This window comes from Agelaius phoeniceus, chromosome 2 (genome assembly GCF_051311805.1).
Source record: "Agelaius phoeniceus isolate bAgePho1 chromosome 2, bAgePho1.hap1, whole genome shotgun sequence".
In the NCBI taxonomy this organism is placed as follows: Eukaryota; Metazoa; Chordata; class Aves; order Passeriformes; family Icteridae; genus Agelaius; species Agelaius phoeniceus.
Genome location: NC_135266.1, coordinates 88,483,925 through 88,502,983, shown reverse-complemented (window position 1 = coordinate 88,502,983; position 19,059 = coordinate 88,483,925). Strand labels below are relative to the sequence as shown.

At 52.5% G+C, this 19,059-nt stretch overlaps 1 protein-coding gene and 1 long non-coding RNA gene across 2 annotated transcripts; one reads left to right on the top strand and one right to left on the bottom strand.

Moving 5' to 3' along the window:
• The first annotated feature begins 788 nt into the window (after positions 1-788).
• Positions 789-3,036, top strand: LOC129117314 (uncharacterized). Its single transcript, XR_013181178.1, has 3 exons — positions 789-901; positions 1,226-1,377; positions 1,607-3,036. It is a non-coding gene; the product is annotated as an uncharacterized LOC129117314 (long non-coding RNA).
• Positions 3,037-10,756: 7,720 nt separating this feature from the next.
• LOC129117163 (C-type lectin domain family 4 member E-like) lies at positions 10,757-15,409 on the bottom strand. Its single transcript, XM_054627694.2, has 6 exons — positions 15,340-15,409; positions 14,328-14,423; positions 12,894-12,986; positions 12,418-12,569; positions 12,059-12,186; positions 10,757-11,344 (listed from the first exon to the last, which is right to left on the bottom strand). The coding sequence occupies exons 1-6, from the start codon at positions 15,377-15,379 to the stop codon at positions 11,197-11,199; spliced, it is 657 nt and encodes a 218-aa protein (XP_054483669.2). The 5' UTR covers positions 15,380-15,409; the 3' UTR covers positions 10,757-11,196.
• Positions 15,410-19,059: the final 3,650 nt, after the last annotated feature.

Below are 19,059 nucleotides of genomic sequence, written 5' to 3'. Positions count from 1 at the left end.
CCTTTATAGTTGTGTAGGGATAAGGTCACCTTTATTGGCCATGGGGGTGCTCAGCCAGGCATTGCCCTTGCCCATCTCCTCTGAGCCTTCCTCCAATACAGCAATTCACTCATCAGCCACAGGAGCCACCAGGATTCTTCTGCTCATCAGTGAAAATAGTTCTAAATTAAAGGATCAATGAAAATAGGCATCTGGATTGTTGAGCACACCCTGATCAGCTCCTAATCCATACTCCTGATGAGTGTCTGAGTTCCTAGGAAGTCCTTGGAACTGTGGCTGGGGCCTGTCACCAAGAGTGCATTATTCCCCACAAAGTGGAGCTACTAAGTCCTAGGGGTTTGTGCTGCACCCTGGTTTCAGCAGCTCCAGCTGTAAGTGATTCCCTTCACCTGCACTGTGTGTTGCTGATGGAGCAGGCCCAGCTGAGGGTGACTCCCCCAGGTGCCTGTTGCTGTGTAGCTGAGGAAGAGACCGAGGGTGACAAGGAGAGGCTGCTTTGTAGGCTGGCAGCTGGGCTGTGGCTGTGTGCATGGCACAGTGGCTGTGGCTGGGAGGGCTCCCTCCTGCCGCGTGTGTGGCCTGTGCCCAGCGGGATGAGCCTCCAGGGGTCCCTCTGCCGTCTGACTTGGCAGACACCGGGCTCTTTCTGGCTGGGAAGGCAGCTGGGCCACTGGTGTGGGCCAGGAGAGGTGACAGCTGGGACCATGCTTGCTGGGGAAATGGTGGGAGGAGAGTCCAGGGGCCAGAGATGCTGTGTGAGGAGCTGGGAGCAAGGGCTAATCCTGCTGCCTGTGCTGTCCCTTTGCAGTGGTTCCCTTCTGCCACAGCAGTGACCAGCCCTCAGCCCTGCAGCAGCAGTTCTCAGAGTGGGAGTGCGACTCAGCGGTGCCACAAGGCACAGGTCAGTTCTCCCAATGTCCCCTCCTCCTTGGGAGAAAGGCCTCAAGGGGGCTGTGCCAGGGCAGCTCAAGCCACATCTCCAACAGAACTGTGGACAGCCCTGAGATCCCCTTACAAGGATTACCCTGGCTTTGGCTACACAAAGCTCACTGGTCATACCCCAAAGCAATGGGAAAGAATGTCTGTACTCTCCCTGGTTATTCAAGCACTTTCTGTCAGGAAAAGTCACTGAGCACGACATGAGCACTGTCCCTGGAAAACCTGGATCTCTGCAATCACCATCTCTTGTTAGTAGCCTGCACCTCTCTGTCCTCTCCCTGCACAGACCGAGGCTGGATGTGCTGCCCAAAGGGCTGGAGAAGGTTTCAAGGAAGCTGCTATTTCCTGTCCCCTGACACGATGTCATGTGCTGAGAGTGCACAGAACTGCACTGGGATGGGCTCCCAGCTGGTGGTGATCACCAGCAAGGCAGAGCAGGTAAGTGCACAGGGCTGAGAGAGGCACCCAGCAGGCAGAGCCACAGTGCTGGGCCCTGGAGGGGACTCAGAGCCCCTCCCTGTCCTGCAGGGGAGGGGGAATGTCCTGTCTGCATCTCTGCAGCACCAGCCCCCTCTGCCACCAGCCCCACATCATGGGGATTCCTGATGCCTCTCTGTGCTCCGTCCTGCCCCTCTCATGGACATTGCACTCTCTCTCTGATTGCCAGGAATTCCTCTCCGAGCAGATAAGGCAATCTAAAGAACCTAAACCAGACTATTTATACATCGGACTGTTTGCAGAGCAGAAGGGCCAGTGGCAGTGGGTGGACAAGACTCCATACAATGCGACAGCAGCGTGAGTATCTCTGGAGGAAGAGTGTTTGGTGTGACTCCTGGTAGGGAAAGAAAATAGGAGAGATGTGAGAGCTTCATGTGGTGCATAAAAGGGAGTTGTCACCCCACTGCCTTGTCAGAGATAAAGGATACAGCAGGAGAGGGCTGTGCAGGACACCAGGTTCACATGGCCCCATCTGTGCTGGGCATTAATTCTGAATTAACTACCTGTGACATGGAAATCAATCATGTAGGCAAAGAAATAACTTCAACTTGCTGGCAGCAAGAGTCCTTCAAAACCCTGGTGATCAGCCTGGCCTGACCTCCATTCACTGCACTTATGTGAACAAAATGGTGTGTGCTGGAATGCAGGGAAAGAGATGGGGCACAGGGAGAGAGCACCAGCACTGTCCTTGCTGTGCCTTCTTCTGCAGAACAAACTTGCCCTGGAGCCCAGCACGGGCCTCTGCTGGGAGTGAGGTGCATGGGGTGAGTGGTGGTGATCAGTTGCCCTCAGCAGGATGGAGCACAGCCCTGTTGTGCTGGAAGGCTGTAGGAAGGAGGCAGGTTTCCATGTGCCACTGGTGCCAGTGGGATATGGAGTGGGAGGAAGGGCACTGCTTCAGTCCATGAATCAGCATTGGCAATTTCTGTCTCTCGCCTTCATGTCTTTCATCCCACTGGGGCCTTTTCCTGCAGTGCTTTACAGTGGGCACTGGGGAGTAACAAGCCTGTCTGTGTCCCAGGTTCTGGCGAAATGGAGAACCAAATAATGTCTTTAATGAGAACTGCACTGTAATCCACATGCCTGAAGTGACCCTCAACAACTGGAATGATGTCAAACCAACTAGGAAGCATCATCGAATTTGTGAAGCTGCAGCAGTAATTGTGTGATGGAAATGCCCCTGACCTGAGTAAAGCTGGGAGCTCAGCAGGGAGCTGGGAACAGCTCTGGCTGTGCTGGGAAGGGTGGGGAGCTCTGACACATCTTCACTGGGGGGGGTGGGACCATGTGTGTGGAAGTGAAATGAGCTTTGTCCAGCATCCCCAGTGCATGTGGTGGCTCAGGGAACACAGGGAGGCTCAGGCTCACTGGAGCAGCTCCTGTGTTCTTGTGTCCTCTTCTCTCTGAGTGGGTCCAGCAGCCTCTGGCTGAGAAGAGATGGACTTCTCCAGGAGGAAGGCACAGGAATGGAAGGCAGATATCCCGAGATTCAATGTCCTCTGTCTCCTTGAGCTCAGCTCATTGCTATTTGTTGAGTCACACACAAAATGTCCTCTAGCTGTACTGGTTTTGCTGAACAAATTCTGAAATCTTAGACAAGAGACAATAGAGTATCTGAGTAATGCAGAAAGGTCCTGTGCTCTGTGTGCTTATCTCTCTTTCCTTTTCCATCTCTAGGCTGCAGGGGTATAATCCACAAATGATGGAATGGTTTGGGGTGGAAGAGACCTTTAAGGATAGTCTAGTTTCAAGTCCCCTGGGCCAGGGGCAGGAACCCCTTCCACTAGACCAGGTTGCTCATATCCCCATCCAGCCTGGCCTTGAACATATTAGAGTTGGGATACATCTCCTAAGGGCAACTTCTTCCAGTACCTCACATTGCTAAATATTAGGAAGGAAGCACTGTTCCTCCCTAATATTTAATCAGAACCTCCCTCTGTCAGTCTAAAGGCATTCCCCTTTGTCCTATAACAATGTTCTTGTATAGAAAGTGCCTCTCAGCAAGGTCATTTCCACTGCTGTAGTATTGACACTGGCAGGGATTTGACTTCATTCCACGCGTTACAGTCAATAACACAAGCAGATGTGAACAAGTGTCACAGGCAGCTGTGAGAAAGCAGTTGTCAGCAGAGACTTGTGGTGGTACCAGGAACTGGAGAAGTGCTGTGCTGCAAATATCCTCCCTTCCCTTTCCTGGTGTCCTGGTCCTCTCCAGGTTCCCAGTGCAGATAAGTGTTTCATAAGTGAACTAACTCCTTCTCTGATGCCACTTGCGTTGATGCCCCTTGGTGTCCTGTGGTGGGAACATGACCAGCAATCTCTTGAGGGCCTCCTTGGGCCTGAGATGCTTCTCCCCTGCTTCCATTGCTTTCTTCCCAGTTCCAAGCCTTACCTTTCCTCACAACTCCTACTTAATCTATTTCTTGGTGCTATTTCTCTCTCTATGCCTCAGCCTACTCTCATTCCCTGCTGGCTCTGACTAAGCCCAGTTCTCTGGCTATGAGCACAGTACAACGCCCTTCAGCCCTTCTAAGTCACACATCTAGACCCAGAGTCCATGTGCCTCCCCTGGAGACCCACTGCCAGACAGCTCTTCTGGTTTTGGGACTCTTATGGGGCTCAAGCTCGTCCCTGCAAAGCAGCATTTTACCCACTTGCCTCAGAGTTTATTTGCATGTTGACTGTCTTCTCCGCTGTGCATTTGCATGCATCTGCCTTCCAGGGATGTGTTCTTCTCTGCTTTGAGTTCATTTCTCTAGTTCCCACATCACTGGTCCTCCCAGCTTGTCTCCTGGCCTCCTGGCTTGTCCCTTCTCACATTTTCAGGGCAATTTCTGCTCTTTGACTTGTTGTTACTTTTTCCTCCCCATGGGGCTGTGTCTTTGCATTAGTGGAACGAAATAGTCCCTGCTTTGCCTCCTTCTGAACACAGCCTGAAAAACAGGATAGGGAGCAAAAGAAACGCAGTGGGGCTCCACCTCGGTGATCTGACTGTGTCCTCTCACTTCATGGAATGGCTCTCCATCTTCCTTGTGAGTTCTTCCTGCACAGGAGTCCTGGGCTGAGACTTTCTTCCAGAAACATGCAGGAGATGAGCCCTCGTGGAGCCAGCTCCGGCGTGGCCTACCAGGCTGTCATTTCAAGAATGGGTAGTGGTGACAGCACATCCTGCTGGCCCTGCAGGTGAGGGCCTCTCCATGTGCAGCCTAGAAACCATGCCCGGCCGTGCACAGCTTCTCCCAACAGCAGCCTGGGCTGCTGGGCTTGGGTCTGCCCAGAGGGGACCTCCTTATCCAGGTCTTGAGCACCATTCCCACACATTTCTGGCTTTGGCCGTGCAGGATCCCCTTTAGGCCTCCCCTCTGCCATAACTCTTAGCACACAAGCAGGACAAGGAGCACATTGCCTGTCTTCCCTCCTCCACACAAGAGCCAGCCCAGCACAGGAGGCTTAGGCCTGCTGTGGTGCAGCCAGTGAAGGTGCACAGTCCCTGAAGGACAGAGCTGACCAGCAGGTTCCTCTGCTGCCTGTCCACTCCTGGGCTCAGCCTGTGGTGAGCAGCAGCCCCTGCTGCGTCTGGACACGGCCCCCTCACACCCTTGGCTGTAGGAAGAAGGCAGGATTCCATTCATCATGGACTGATGCCCATGGGAACAGGGCAGGAGGAGAACAAGGGTGATTGATCTGGGGAATTTGGGATGAATCAGGATCTGGAAGAGTCTGTCTCCATGTCACTCTCAGCCCTGAGACCCCAGGTCCCGGAGCTCATCCTTCCCTGCAAGATGTGACAAGGCCATGGTGCAGGGTAACACCTCTCCACTTCAGGAGCCCTGGGGAGCTGATTGATGTGAAAGGTGCAGCCTGTCTTGTAATCCTCCAGAAGGCAGCAGGACAGCAGGGCTGGAACAATCTCCCACAGCCACGAGAGCCACTGTCTGCAAATATCTGAAGCCGATGCATAAAATATCTTATGGAGGAAACCTCATCCTGAGGACAATGGGAGACCAGCAGTTACACACAGAGGGTCTTTGAGGTGGGTGTGAATGCTGCAGCCTGCATCCCCACTTGGCTGAGAGGGAATATTGTGTGGAAGACTGATGGGCTCGATGACAACCAGAGGCTTCAGAGGCCAAATAGAGGCGAGTTTGAGCATTTGTTTGCAAGACTCCCTTGGAAGACTCCCACTCTGATGATGTGCTTCTGCATTGATCCCCACCCTGTGGGAGCCTGTGTCCTGTCCTTCCTTTCCAAGACATCTGTTCAGCCAATATGTGGGAGCAACTTAGAGAGCCTCTCCAGCCGATTGTGCAGCACCTCCAGTCTCACCTGGGCAGCAATAGCAGGACACAGAGTGAATGTGCCCAAGACAGAGAGGGAATGTGGCCTTTTATCTGGAGAGTCCCTAAAGGCATGGGGACAATGCTGGATTGTTCTCTGCAGGCTGTTCCTCAGGCAGCTGACCACACCACTGGCCATGTGAACTAGTGACTGACAGCAAATAGCCAATCTCCTTGCAAAGCCAGTCTTTGCCAGGCAGGAGTAACTGATAGGAGGTTCCTAGGCCCTGACAAGGCAAATGGAGCATCTTTGGGATGGACCTCCTTCACATGAAGAGAGGCTGAGTGAGGAGTGTTCAGAGTAGAGGAGGGAGGGATGCTACCAACTGCCTGACCATCAGTCTTCCACACAATATTCCCTCTCAGCCAAGTGGGGATGCAGGCTGCAGCATTCACACCCACCTCAAAGACCCTCTGTGTGTAACTGCTGGCCTCCCATTGTCCTCAGGATGAGGTTTCCTCCATCAGGCGTTTTATGCTTCAGCTTCAGATATTTGGAGATGTCACGGTTTGACGCTGGCACATTGCCAGTGCCCCCATGAAAATACATGTTCCCTGGCGTCTGCTGTGAGATGTGACCAGGAATAGAGCAAAGCAGGCTCCAATTTAGGAATAAAGAAGAAAAACTTTATTAACCTACAACTATATATAAAAAGAAACACACACAGAACTCAGAATGAAAACCTTCCAAAAAACACTCCTCCTCCCCCACCAAATTTCCAATACATCACAGTAGTACAAAACCTTGGATTCTCAATTCAGCTACCACCCCTCAGATCACCAACTCTCAGTTCATCACCACACTTTAGATAATCAATTCTCAGTTCATCAAGGAGTGAGGAGTCCCTCTTGTGCCATAGTGTTATAAATGATCAAATCAGTAGCCAAATTTATGAAAAATTTAACAAAGATTTATTAGATCAATAACAAAAAATAGAATTTCCAAAAACCACCATAGCCAAGACAGCGTCAGCCCCAGGTGCAGGCGCTGGGTGAACTAGGATTCAACTGACAAAGTGACAGCGTGTCCCCAGGAGTTCACCCCGAGTGCTTCCAGCGTCTAGCTTATATCCAGTTTATTCTGCCTGAGGCAGGGATGACCACACTTTTCTTTGTGTTTCTTCACATGTAGAGCGGGATCCATACATGTGCAGGAACAGACAAAGACGAATCCAGAGACTCAGACGAATGTCTGAGCATCCAGGCAGAGGCTGTATTCACATGTAGTAGAGTGATACCGGTTCCTGAGCACAGCAGATGTAATCATGTCCAGGTGCAGGTCTTGTGATTTTCTGAGACATTCCATCAATCATGGTCCAGGAAGGTCTAGATGCAATCTCCCTGGTGCAGATGCCAGGGAAATCATCGATGATGGCCCGGGACTGTCCCATTCATATGGTAAGAGACCTGATATTATCTTCATGCTGTCCGGGAACAGGTTACATGAAAATAAAACTGTTCCCAGCCAGAGTGGTCAAAGACATAACTTTGGATCTATACAATATTATAAACACACATATATAGCTATATAGCACAAATTATCTCCTACTATATATTACAATAGGCTTCCCCTGGAAACACAGTTGAAACCTCTTGTGTTTCCAGGTCACACGTGGCACGGCCCAGAGATCAGCTGCCATCGTGACATCTTCCTTCCATGCCCAGTGCTCTCACCACTGCACATGGACCAGAGCTGCTTCTAGAGTTCCCTTTTTAAGGATGCTTTGCCCAGTTCCAAAAAAACCACAGTCTCTCACTTTCGGGACACCAGTCCCCCTCAAATGCATCCCCTGGGGCCGAGGGGTCTCGAGAACAGAGATCTTCTTCTCCTTCACTGAAGACGGAGGGCACCATCACCCTCCTCACCCATCATCTCTGTTCATGCACTCATTCACATAACAACACTGAACTCGCTTGGCTCCGAGCCATTGCCTGCCCCTAAATGCAGTCTCTGTGTCACAGGAAAAATGGTTCTGTCCATGGCTATACAAGAAAAGCTCAGCCAAAGGGCACTCCATCACCTCCTCCCACCTAAGATTCTTCTCAACTTCTCTCGTGACACATCTCCTCTTCTCTCATCTCTATCTCTCTTCTCATTCAACTCCAGGAGGATCAGCAATTGTAAGGTTTCCATCATCCAAGAAAAGGGTTAAAAATCTCAGTCTCTGCCTGTCCAGAACTCCCACTGGCGGGCACCCTCCCACAGCTCCCCTGCCGGCCACCTTCTCGCCGCGCCCCCACCCCCCTTCTCCTTCTCAGCCAGGGGTGCTACTGAATTTCAAAGTGGCACAAGCACAGGCTCTCTCTCTCTGGGGGGTGGCTGTCCAATGCCTCTCCGTGCTCCTCCACCCTTCCATCCTGCCAAGGCCTCCACCTCCCTTCTCTGTCCAAGGCCCGGCCTACCTCACCCGGCCGCATGGCTTCCCCTCCCTCGCCCAGCCCGCAGCAGCCGGGCAGGGGAGCTCTGGCCTCCTTCACTGCCAGATCCCAAGAGAGTTTCCGACTGGGAGTTCTCTGCTTTCGACCCCCTGTGATCTCAGAGGTGTATCCATGTCCTCAGTGGCCACACCAGGTGCCAATATTCAAATCTTAGCACCTATTGGTTTGACCACAGCATCCCAAAAAAACTCACTTCCTTTTCAAACCAGGACAGGAGACAATGGCTCTCATTGCTGTGGGAGATTGTTCCAGCCCTGCTGTCCTGCTGCCTTCTGGAGGATTACAAGACAGGCTGCACCTTTCACATTAATCAGCTCCCCAGCGCTCCTGAAGTGGAGAGGTGTTACCCTGCACCATGGCCTTGTCACATCTTGCAGGGAAGCATGAGCTCCGGGACCTGGGGTCTCAGGGCTGAGAGTGACATGGAGACAGACTCTTCCAGATCCTGATTCATCCCAAATTCCCCAGATCAATCACCCTTGTTCTCCTCCTGCCCTGTTCCCATGGGCATCCGTCCATGATGAATGGAATCCTGCCTTCTTCCTACAGCCAAGGGTGTGAGGGGGCCGTGTCCAGACGCAGCAGGGGCTGCTGCTCACCACAGGCTGAGCCCAGGAGTGGACAGGCAGCAGAGGAACCTGCTGGTCAGCTCTGTCCTTCAGGGACTGTGCACCTTCACTGGCTGCACCACAGCAGGCCTAAGCCTCCTATGCTGGGCTGGCTCTTGTGTGGAGGAGGGAAGACAGGCAATGTGCTCCTTGTCCTGCTTGTGTGCTAAGAGTTATGGCAGAGGGGAGGCCTAAAGGGGATCCTGCACGGCAGAAGCCAGAAATGTGTGGGAATGGTGCTCAAGACCTGGATAAGGAGGTCCCCTCTGGGCAGACCCAAGCCCAGCAGCCCAGGCTGCTGTTGGGAGAAGCTGTGCACGGCCGGGCATGGTTTCTAGGCTGCACATGGAGAGGCCCTCACCTGCAGGGCCAGCAGGATGTGCTGTCACCACTACCCATTCTTGAAATGACAGCCTGGTAGGCCACGCCGGAGCTGGCTCCACGAGGGCTCATCTCCTGCATGTTTCTGGAAGAAAGTCTCAGCCCAGGACTCCTGTGCAGGAAGAACTCACAAGGAAGATGGAGAGCCATTCCATGAAGTGAGAGGACACAGTCAGATCACCGAGGTGGAGCCCCACTGCGTTTCTTTTGCTCCCTATCCTGTTTTTCAGGCTGTGTTCAGAAGGAGGCAAAGCAGGGACTATTTCGTTCCACTAATGCAAAGACACAGCCCCATGGGGAGGAAAAAGTAACAACAAGTCAAAGAGCAGAAATTGCCCTGAAAATGTGAGAAGGGACAAGCCAGGAGGCCAGGAGACAAGCTGGGAGGACCAGTGATGTGGGAACTAGAGAAATGAACTCAAAGCAGAGAAGAACACATCCCTGGAAGGCAGATGCATGCAAATGCACAGCGGAGAAGACAGTCAACATGCAAATAAACTCTGAGGCAAGTGGGTAAAATGCTGCTTTGCAGGGACGAGCTTGAGCCCCATAAGAGTCCCAAAACCAGAAGAGCTGTCTGGCAGAGGGTCTCCAGGGGAGGCACACGGACTCTGGGTCTAGATGTGTGACTTAGAAGGGCTGAAGGGAGTTGTACTGTGCTCACAGCCAGAGAACTGGGCTTAGTCAGAGCCAGCAGGGAATGAGAGTAGGCTGAGGCAAAGAGAGAGAAATGGCACCAAGAAATAGATTAAGTAGGAGTTGTGAGGAAAGGTAAGGCTTGGAACTGGGAAGAAAGCAATGGAAGCAGGGGAGAAGCATCTCAGGCCCAAGGAGGCCCTCAAGAGATTGCTGGTCATGTTCCCACCACAGGACACCAAGGGGCATCAACGCAAGTGGCATCAGAGAAGGAGTTAGTTCACTTATGAAACACTTATCTGCACTGGGAACCTGGAGAGGACCAGGACACCAGGAAAGGGAAGGGAGGATATTTGCAGCACAGCACTTCTCCAGTTCCTGGTACCACCACAAGTCTCTGCTGACAACTGCTTTCTCACAGCTGCCTGTGACACTTGTTCACATCTGCTTGTGTTATTGACTGTAACGCGTGGAATGAAGTCAAATCCCTGCCAGTGTCAATACTACAGCAGTGGAAATGACCTTGCTGAGAGGCACTTTCTATACAAGAACATTGTTATAGGACAAAGGGGAATGCCTTTAGACTGACAGAGGGAGGTTCTGATTAAATATTAGGGAGGAACAGTGCTTCCTTCCTAATATTTAGCAATGTGAGGTACTGGAAGAAGTTGCCCTTAGGAGATGTATCCCAACTCTAATATGTTCAAGGCCAGGCTGGATGGGGATATGAGCAACCTGGTCTAGTGGAAGGGGTTCCTGCCCCTGGCCCAGGGGACTTGAAACTAGACTATCCTTAAAGGTCTCTTCCACCCCAAACCATTCCATCATTTGTGGATTATACCCCTGCAGCCTAGAGATGGAAAAGGAAAGAGAGATAAGCACACAGAGCACAGGACCTTTCTGCATTACTCAGATACTCTATTGTCTCTTGTCTAAGATTTCAGAATTTGTTCAGCAAAACCAGTACAGCTAGAGGACATTTTGTGTGTGACTCAACAAAAAGCAAAGAGCTGAGCTCAAGGAGACAGAGGACATTGAATCTCGGGATATCTGCCTTCCATTCCTGTGCCTTCCTCCTGGAGAAGTCCATCTCTTCTCAGCCAGAGGCTGCTGGACCCACTCAGAGACAAGAGGACACAAGAACACAGGAGCTGCTCCAGTGAGCCTGAGCCTCCCTGTGTTCCCTGAGCCACCACATGCACTGGGGATGCTGGACAAAGCTCATTTCACTCCCACACACATGGTCCCACCGCCCCCAGTGAAGATGTGTCAGAGCTCCCCACCCTTCCCAGCACAGCCAGAGCTGTTCCCAGCTCCCTGCTGAGCTCCCAGCTTTACTCAGGTCAGGGGCATTTCCATCACACAATTACTGCTGCAGCTTCACAAATTCGATGATGCTTCGTAGTTGGTATGACGTCATTCCAGTTGTTGAGGGTCACTTCAGGCATGTGGATTACAGTGCAGTTCTCATAAAAGATATTTCTTGGTTCTCCTTTTTGCCAGAACCTGGGACACAGACAGGCTTGTTACTCCCCAGTGCTCACTGTAAAGCACTGCAGGAAAAGGCCCCAGTGGGATGAAAGACATGAAGGCAAGAGACAGAAATTGCCAATGCTGATTCATGGACTGAAGCAGTGCCCTTCCTCCCACTCCATATCCCACTGGCACCAGTGGCACATGGAAACCTGCCTCCTTCCTACAGCCTTCCAGCACAACAGGGCTGTGCTCCATCCTGCTGAGGGCAACTGATCACCACCACTCACCCCATGCACCTCACTCCCAGCAGAGGCCCGTGCTGGGCTCCAGGGCAAGTTTGTTCTGCAGAAGAAGGCACAGCAAGGACAGTGCTGGTGCTCTCTCCCTGTGCCCCATCTCTTTCCCTGCATTCCAGCACACACCATTTTGTTCACGTAAGTGCAGTGTAGGCCAGGCAAGGCCTCTCAACTCTTAAGGGTTCTTGCTGATGGCAAAATGCAGCTTTTTCGAGCATGACAGCAATGATTTCCATGTCACAGGGACTTAATTCATAACCAATACCCAGCAAAGATGAGGCCATGTGAACCTGGTGTCCTGCACAGCCCTCTCCTGCTGTATCCTTTATCTCTGACAAGGCAGTGGGGTGACAACTCCCTTTTATGCACCACATGAAGCTCTCACATCTCTCCAATTTCTTTCCCTACCAGGAGTCACACCAAACACTCTTCCTGCAGAGATACTCACGCTGCTGTCGCATTGTATGGAGTCTTGTCCACCCACTGCCACTGGCCCTCCTGCTCTGCAAACAGTCCGATGTAGAAATTCTCTGGTTTAGGTTCTTTAGATTGCCTTATCTGCTCAGAGAGGAATTCCTGGCAATCAGAGAGAGAGTGCAATGTCCATGAGAGGGGCAGGACCGAGCACCAGGAGAGGCATCAGGAATCCCCATGATGTGGGGCTGGTGGCAGAGGGGGCTGGTGCTGCAGAGATGCAGACAGGACCTTCCCCCTCCCCTGCAGGACAAGGAGGGGCTCTGAGTCCCCTCCAGGGCCCAGCACTGTGGCTCTGCCTGCTGGGTGCCTCTCTCAGCCCTGTGCACTTACCTGCTCTGCCTTGCTGGTGATCACCACCAGCTGGGAGCCCATCCCAGTGCAGTTCTGTGCACTCTCAGCACATGACATTGTGTCAGGGGACAGGAAATAGCAGCTTCCTTGAAACCTTCTCCAGCCCTTTGGGCAGCACATCCAGCCTCGGTCTGTGCAGGGAGAGGACAGAGAGGTGCAGGCTCCTAACAAGAGATGGTGATTGCAGAGATCCAGGTTTTCCAGGGACAGTGCTCATGTCCTGCTCAGTGACTTTTCCTGACAGAAAGTGCTTGAATAACCAGGGATAGTACAGACATTCTTTCCCATTGCTTTGGGGTATGACCAGTGAGCTTTGTGTACCCAAAGCCAGGGTAATCCTTGTAAGGGGATCTCAGGGCTGTCCACAGTTCTGTTGGAGATGTGGCTTGAGCTGCCCTGGCACAGCCCCCTTGAGGCCTTTCTCCCAAGGAGGAGGGGACATTGGGAGAACTGACCTGTGCCTTGTGGCACCGCTGAGTCGCACTCCCACTCTGAGAACTGCTGCTGCAGGGCTGAGGGCTGGTCACTGCTGTGGCAGAAGGGAACCACTGCAAAGGGACAGCAAAGGCAGCAGGATTAGCCCTTGCTCCCAGCTCCTCACACAGCATCTCTGGCCCCTGGACTCTCCTCCCACCATTTCCCCAGCAAGCATGGTCCCAGCTGTCACCTCTCCTGGCCCACACCAGTGGCACAGCTGCCTTCCCAGCCAGAAAGAGCCCGGTGTCTGCCAAGTCAGACGGCAGAGGGACCCCTGGAGGCTCATCCCGCTGGGCACAGGCCACACACGCGGCAGGAGGGAGCCCTCCCAGCCACAGCCCCTGTGCCATGCACACAGCCACAGCCCAGCTGCCAGCCTACAAAGCAGCCTCTCCTTGTCACCCTCGGTCTCTTCCTCAGCTACACAGCAACAGGCACCTGGGGGAGTCACCCTCAGCTGGGCCTGCTCCATCAGCAACACACAGTGCAGGTGAAGGGAATCACTTACAGCTGGAGCTGCTGAAACCAGGGTGCAGCACAAACCCCTAGGACTTAGTAGCTCCACTTTGTGGGGAATAATGCACTCTTGGTGACAGGCCCCAGCCACAGTTCCAAGGACTTCCTAGGAACTCAGACACTCATCAGGAGTATGGATTAGGAGCTGATCAGGGTGTGCTCAACAATCCAGATGCCTATTTTCATTGATCCTTTAATTTAGAACTATTTTCACTGATGAGCAGAAGAATCCTGGTGGCTCCTGTGGCTGATGAGTGAATTGCTGTATTGGAGGAAGGCTCAGAGGAGATGGGCAAGGGCAATGCCTGGCTGAGCACCCCCATGGCCAATAAAGGTGACCTTATCCCTACACAACTATAAAGGATGAGAAGAGAGATGACTTCTGGTTTTGTTCAGCTGAGGGCTCTCACCTGCTGTGGAGCTGTTCATCCCTGTGGGGATCAAAAAGAGTCAGTGTCTTCCTCAGACAGCCATGAAACCTCTGCTGGCTGAGAGACACTGCTACTGCCTTAGCCTTCCTGGGGAAGCAGGATAGGCAATCATTGGCTCTGGAAACACTCCCTTCAGAGAAGAGCTGGCCAAGCTCTCAGCTCAGGCAGACTGAGAGAGACTGGGAGGAACCTGCTCTGACAGCCTTGCTGCCACCACAGGCAGTTCCTTACACAGCCAGCTTACCCAAGAGATCTTGCTTATTCCCTGAGATTCAAATGGTTTTTTAAAAGCCACAGACATGTTCCCACAAAGGTTGAGGCTGCATGAGAAGGAATCTCTGACCTGTGTTTTGATGAATGGTGTTGCTCTTCTGGCAGAGGCACTAGGATGTGGGTTTCCCACCTGACCAAGTGCAGTCACCTGAGCCCTTCATCCCAAGGGAACTAAGACACCCTGGAACTCACCAAGGCACAAGGTCACAATGGCAGCTTTGAATGATATAGCAAAAATAAGGAAGACCCAGATATTCAGCCAGGAGCAGCCTCTCCCTTCTGCTGGGGCTGAAAAACACAAAGCAAGAGTGAGCATGTCCCAGCCCAGAGTTAGGAGCAGGATAACCCAGGGGGCTCTGTTCCCCTGCACCCTGCTGGTCCCTTGTTCCAAGGACTGGGGAGCCCCACAGGTGCTGGAGGCAGGCCCTGCTGCCTGTCCCAACAGAGGCTCAGAGCCACAGAGTACAGGAGCACAGGGGCTGCCCTGAGGCCGCTTTTTTATTTCCCTGTTTATCACAAGATCGGCCTGGATTCTGCCCAGACCTCACTCTCCCTTTGTCCTGTCAGACCTCCTTTCTCCTCAACACATCTTCCATGTTGCCTTCCATTACCCCTGTCTGTCCCTGAACGCTCTTTGTGGATCTCCCTCCTCTTCCTCTCTCTTTAGAGCTTCTTTCTGTCACTCCCTGCATTTTGCCTCTGTCCCATGAGCCCCTTTCTGCAGAGGCACAGTCCCCCAAAGGAGTGACTGCCCAGCTCAGGGTGTGCACAGGCAGACACACAGAGGGATGGTTTCCACAGGGGAAAAGGCACTTGGGAGCTCTCTCTTGGGGAGCCCTGGCTGGGTTGTCCTTGGAGACAGCAGAGATGGGGGCAGGGACCTGTGCTCAGAGTGATGCAGAGAGCTTTGCAGGGCAATGACAGAAGGACAGCCCCCTTCAGCCCCATTGTTTACAGACACAGCACTGAAGGGAATAGCAGGGCACACTCTGCCTGCACTTCCATTTCCCCTGGCTCTAGGAAAAGGTCATTCTGCCAGCCTGGCCACTGCCCACTTCCCTCATCTGTTGCTTTGCTCTTGCCCTAAGCCCCATCTCCTGGTAGGAGATCCGGCCACCGCACCATGCCCAGGATCCAGCCCAGCCCTGCCTTTCCCCAAGTCCTGTGGCAGGAGGACAGAAAGGAAGGAAGCTTTGGGGGTTACCTGCACTTCCAGGACTGACTCTCCCTGGGCCATTCATCATCTCTGCAGGAGGATCACTCTTCTCCAAGGGTCCCTGTTACCAGTGTGGGCACAAACAGCCTTCCTCCTGCACAGGGCACCTCCCACACGGGTGAGGGGCCTGCACAGGCTCTAATCTGATGTGCTGAAAAACCAATATCCTGGGTGTACCCACAGCACAGGAGATTGGGTAATTTCCATCATTACCCTGCCAGGGCATTTCACAGAAGAATCATTGCAACACAAAATCCCATGAAGGCAAGAGAAAACAGATGAAGTGGAGCATCACTGCAGCTCACACAATCTCCCTTTGCCCAGCCTCAGGCACTTGCACAGGTCATCCATGGCCTTCCCTCTCTGCTGCCTGCTCTCTCCTGCTGAGGGTCCATGTGTGTGACAATACATACACGGGCAGGTGTATTTGGCATTGGCTAGCAAAGGGTTAAACCCACTGAGCACAGCCTGCAAAAGGGAAGCAAAAATGAGAGGAAAGCAGATCTGTGACTGAGTCTGGGCAGTGACCATTGGCATCCTGAGCACAAGAGAGAATTTGCCAAGACCAAGATTTTAACTAATTCCTTTAGAAATATGGATGGAGCTTTGGGCAGTGGCGTTCAATATGCCCTGTCTTTGAAGGGCTGGAGGACAGAAAGGAGCACTGGATCGTGCTGGAGTCCCTTTGCATGACAGATCAGGAATTTTGATTTGCTTATGACTTTAAAAGCTGGAGGCCTACATGTACTTTCTAGCAGTTCTCAAGGGTATCTGGATTCAAGTCCAGCAGCCTCATAGTCCTAAGGACATCCCTAAGGATAAAGGATCCCTGCTGGATCCCAATGTCCTCTGAATGTACTGAGATGGAAACACAGCTTTTGCTCTTGTTCCATCAGCTGGTTTCTCCTGTGGAGAGGAATGCACGGGTGCAGAGACACAGGAATAGGAGAGCTCACAGCAACAGCACAGGCATTTCAGCTGAGGCATCACAAGATCAGGGCACAGAACTGCTTCCAAGTGAGGACAAGCCTGAGCTCTCTGTAGAAGACATCCCCTGATTCTGTCATTTTTGTGCACAACAGGCTGCAGGCAGGGTCAGAGCCTACATTTCTAAACATCTCTATGTAAGCCGTGTTCACAAGCTCTCACCCCACAGAAAAACACATTCACAAGACTTGTGGAACCTCCAGCCTCCCACCAGCCATGCAGGAAGGGCAGCTGCAAGAACACATCCCCTTTGTGGGAGCACAGCTTCCCCTGGTCCCACACACTTCCTGCTGGAGATGAGGGGTTCCTGAGTATCCACAGCTCTCCCAGCAGCCTGTGAAGCACAGGTGAAAGCACAGGGTCACATTGTCACACTGCAGAACTGTGCATCTGTGCCTGCTGCAGCCCTCACTGCCATCAGTGAGGTCACCCACAGCACTCAGCTGCCAGGGAGCTTCTTACACACAGAGGTGGCCAAGCTGCAGAGCACCCTGGGCTCCATGGCCACTTCCCTCCCACTTCTCTCTTCTCTCTCTCTTACAATGTTCTTCCTTCATCTCAACTTTGTTTTCAGACTGTTTCTTCTGTGCCTCAGAAGCCTTTCCTTATTGCCTTGGTTACTGTTTAGGTGCTGGTCATGTTCTCCTTTTACTGCTGTGGTTGGTCAAAAGCCACCTCATACAGTTGCAGCTATTGAACTCTCACAGCTGTCTGCATTCACACTCCCATTTCTATCACTTGCTGCTGTCCAGGCCACTGGAAGTGGGCAGAAGCATCTCAGCCCCAAAAGGCCCTGAAGAGCACAGTGGTCATATTCTCACCACAGGACACCAAGGGACATCAAATCAAGTGGCAGAAGAGAAGGAGTTAGTTCTGCATGAGATACACATTGCAATAGGAACCTGGAGATGACTGGGACACCAGGAAAGGGAAGGGAGGATATTTGCAGCACAGCATTTCTCCAGTTCCCTGGTACCACCACAAGTCTCTGCTGGTGACTGATTTTTTACTATTAAGCAGGTGGTCATGTTCTCCTGTAACAGCAGTGGTTTGGGTCAAAAGCCCCCTCACACAGTTGCAGCTATTGAACTCTCACAGCTGTCTGCATTCACACTCCCATTTCTATCACTTGCTGCTGTCCAGGCCATCTGACCAACATGAAGTGGGATGGGTAAGGCTGGACAGCATTCCAAGTCCAAGGAACAGCAAGAGTGCTCCTGTTCAGAAATGAACTTGGTGGAGGACATTCTCTCTTTCTTAGTGGTTGATGGCAGTTTCTCCATCAACCTGAATCTCCTGAGCACTCCTGCTATCCAGTTTTCTGGAATTCCAAATAATTTGAAGGCAAAGATTATCTGCAACAATGACATAAGGGCAAGGAGCCTGGAAGGAAATACTAACAAAAGCAAAGGGCAAGTGCTAGCAGCAGGGACAATACAGGAAGAGAGAATTAATCCCAGAGAAAGTTGCTCCCACTGTGCCTGGTTGCTTTGCCCTCTCACAGCCTGAAATCCAGCCCCACAGCCCTGAGCACCAGCAGTGTGTGAGGGCAGCTCACAGAGGCAGCTGTCAGGCTCTGCAACTTGTGCTGCAGTTTCTGAGCTGTTTTCAGCAGGAAAGATCAAATCAATCCAGGAGGACACTGGAGGATCATTACCATGGATCCTTCTGAGACAGGTTATGGAGGACCCAAAGACAAGATGGAATCTGTTGGACCTCACTCTCACCAATGAGGCTGAACTGTTGGGCATGTAGAGGCTGAGGTCCACTTTGTCTGCCGTGATTCTGACATATTGGGATTCAGGATGTTGTCAATCTTGCAGGGAAGGATGAGCTCTGGGACCTGGGGTCTCAGGGCTGAGAGTGACATGGAGACAGACTCTTCCAGATCCTGATTCATCCCAAATTCCCCAGATCAATCACCCTTGTTCTCCTCCTGCCCTGTTCCCATGGGCATCAGTCCATGATGAATGGAATCCTGCCTTCTTCCTACAGCCAAGGGTGTGAGGGGGCCGTGTCCAGACGCAGCAGGGGCTGCTGCTCACCACAGGCTGAGCCCAGGAGTGGACAGGCAGCAGAGGAACCTGCTGGTCAGCTCTGTCCTTCAGGGACTGTGCACCTTCACTGGCTGCACCACAGCAGGCCTAAGCCTCCTGTGCTGGGCTGGCTCTTGTGTGGAGGAGGGAAGACAGGCAATGTGCTCCTTGTCCTGCTTGTGTGCTAAGAGTTATGGCAGAGGGGAGGCCTAAAGGGGATCCTGCACGGCCAAAGCCAGAAATGTGTGGGAATGGTGCTCAAGACCCCAGACAAAGCAGCCCTTTCCAGCCAGTGGCAAGCCCAGCAGCCCAGGCTGTTGTTGGGAGAAGCTGTGCCACTGCAGGGTGTGGTTTCCAGGTGTAGAAGGAGAGGCCCTCACCTGCAGGGCCACATTGTACAGCTGTAAACAGACATTTTCTCTGAAGGATTTCATCCTGCTGCTGCCAGGGAGAGGAACAGCAACAGGCAGCTCTTTGAGCTAGGATCAGTGCTTACTGCCTGTCCTGATTTGTGTGGTATTTTGCATGTATATGTCCTCTTTCTTCCATATGTCCCTAGATATGTAGGACCTACTGTCCCTACTCGCAGTGTCTCACTGCTACCTCAAGCTATGCATGTGACCTGCAGCCACCTGCAGCACCTGCACTGCTGTTCAAACAACTGCTCCCACTGGATTAGGAAGCC

Excerpts from the sequence above, each read along its gene's own strand:
- LOC129117163 (XM_054627694.2), bottom strand. The coding sequence starts at position 15,379 with ATGATGAATGGCCCAGGGAGAGTCAGTCCTGGAAGTGCAG. Across the intron at positions 12,987-14,327 it reads CATTGTGACCTTGTGCCTTG|TGGTTCCCTTCTGCCACAGC; the intron begins GTGAGTTCCAGG and ends GTCCCTTTGCAG. Across the intron at positions 11,345-12,058 it reads CCATACAATGCGACAGCAGC|GTTCTGGCAAAAAGGAGAAC; the intron begins GTGAGTATCTCT and ends TCTGTGTCCCAG.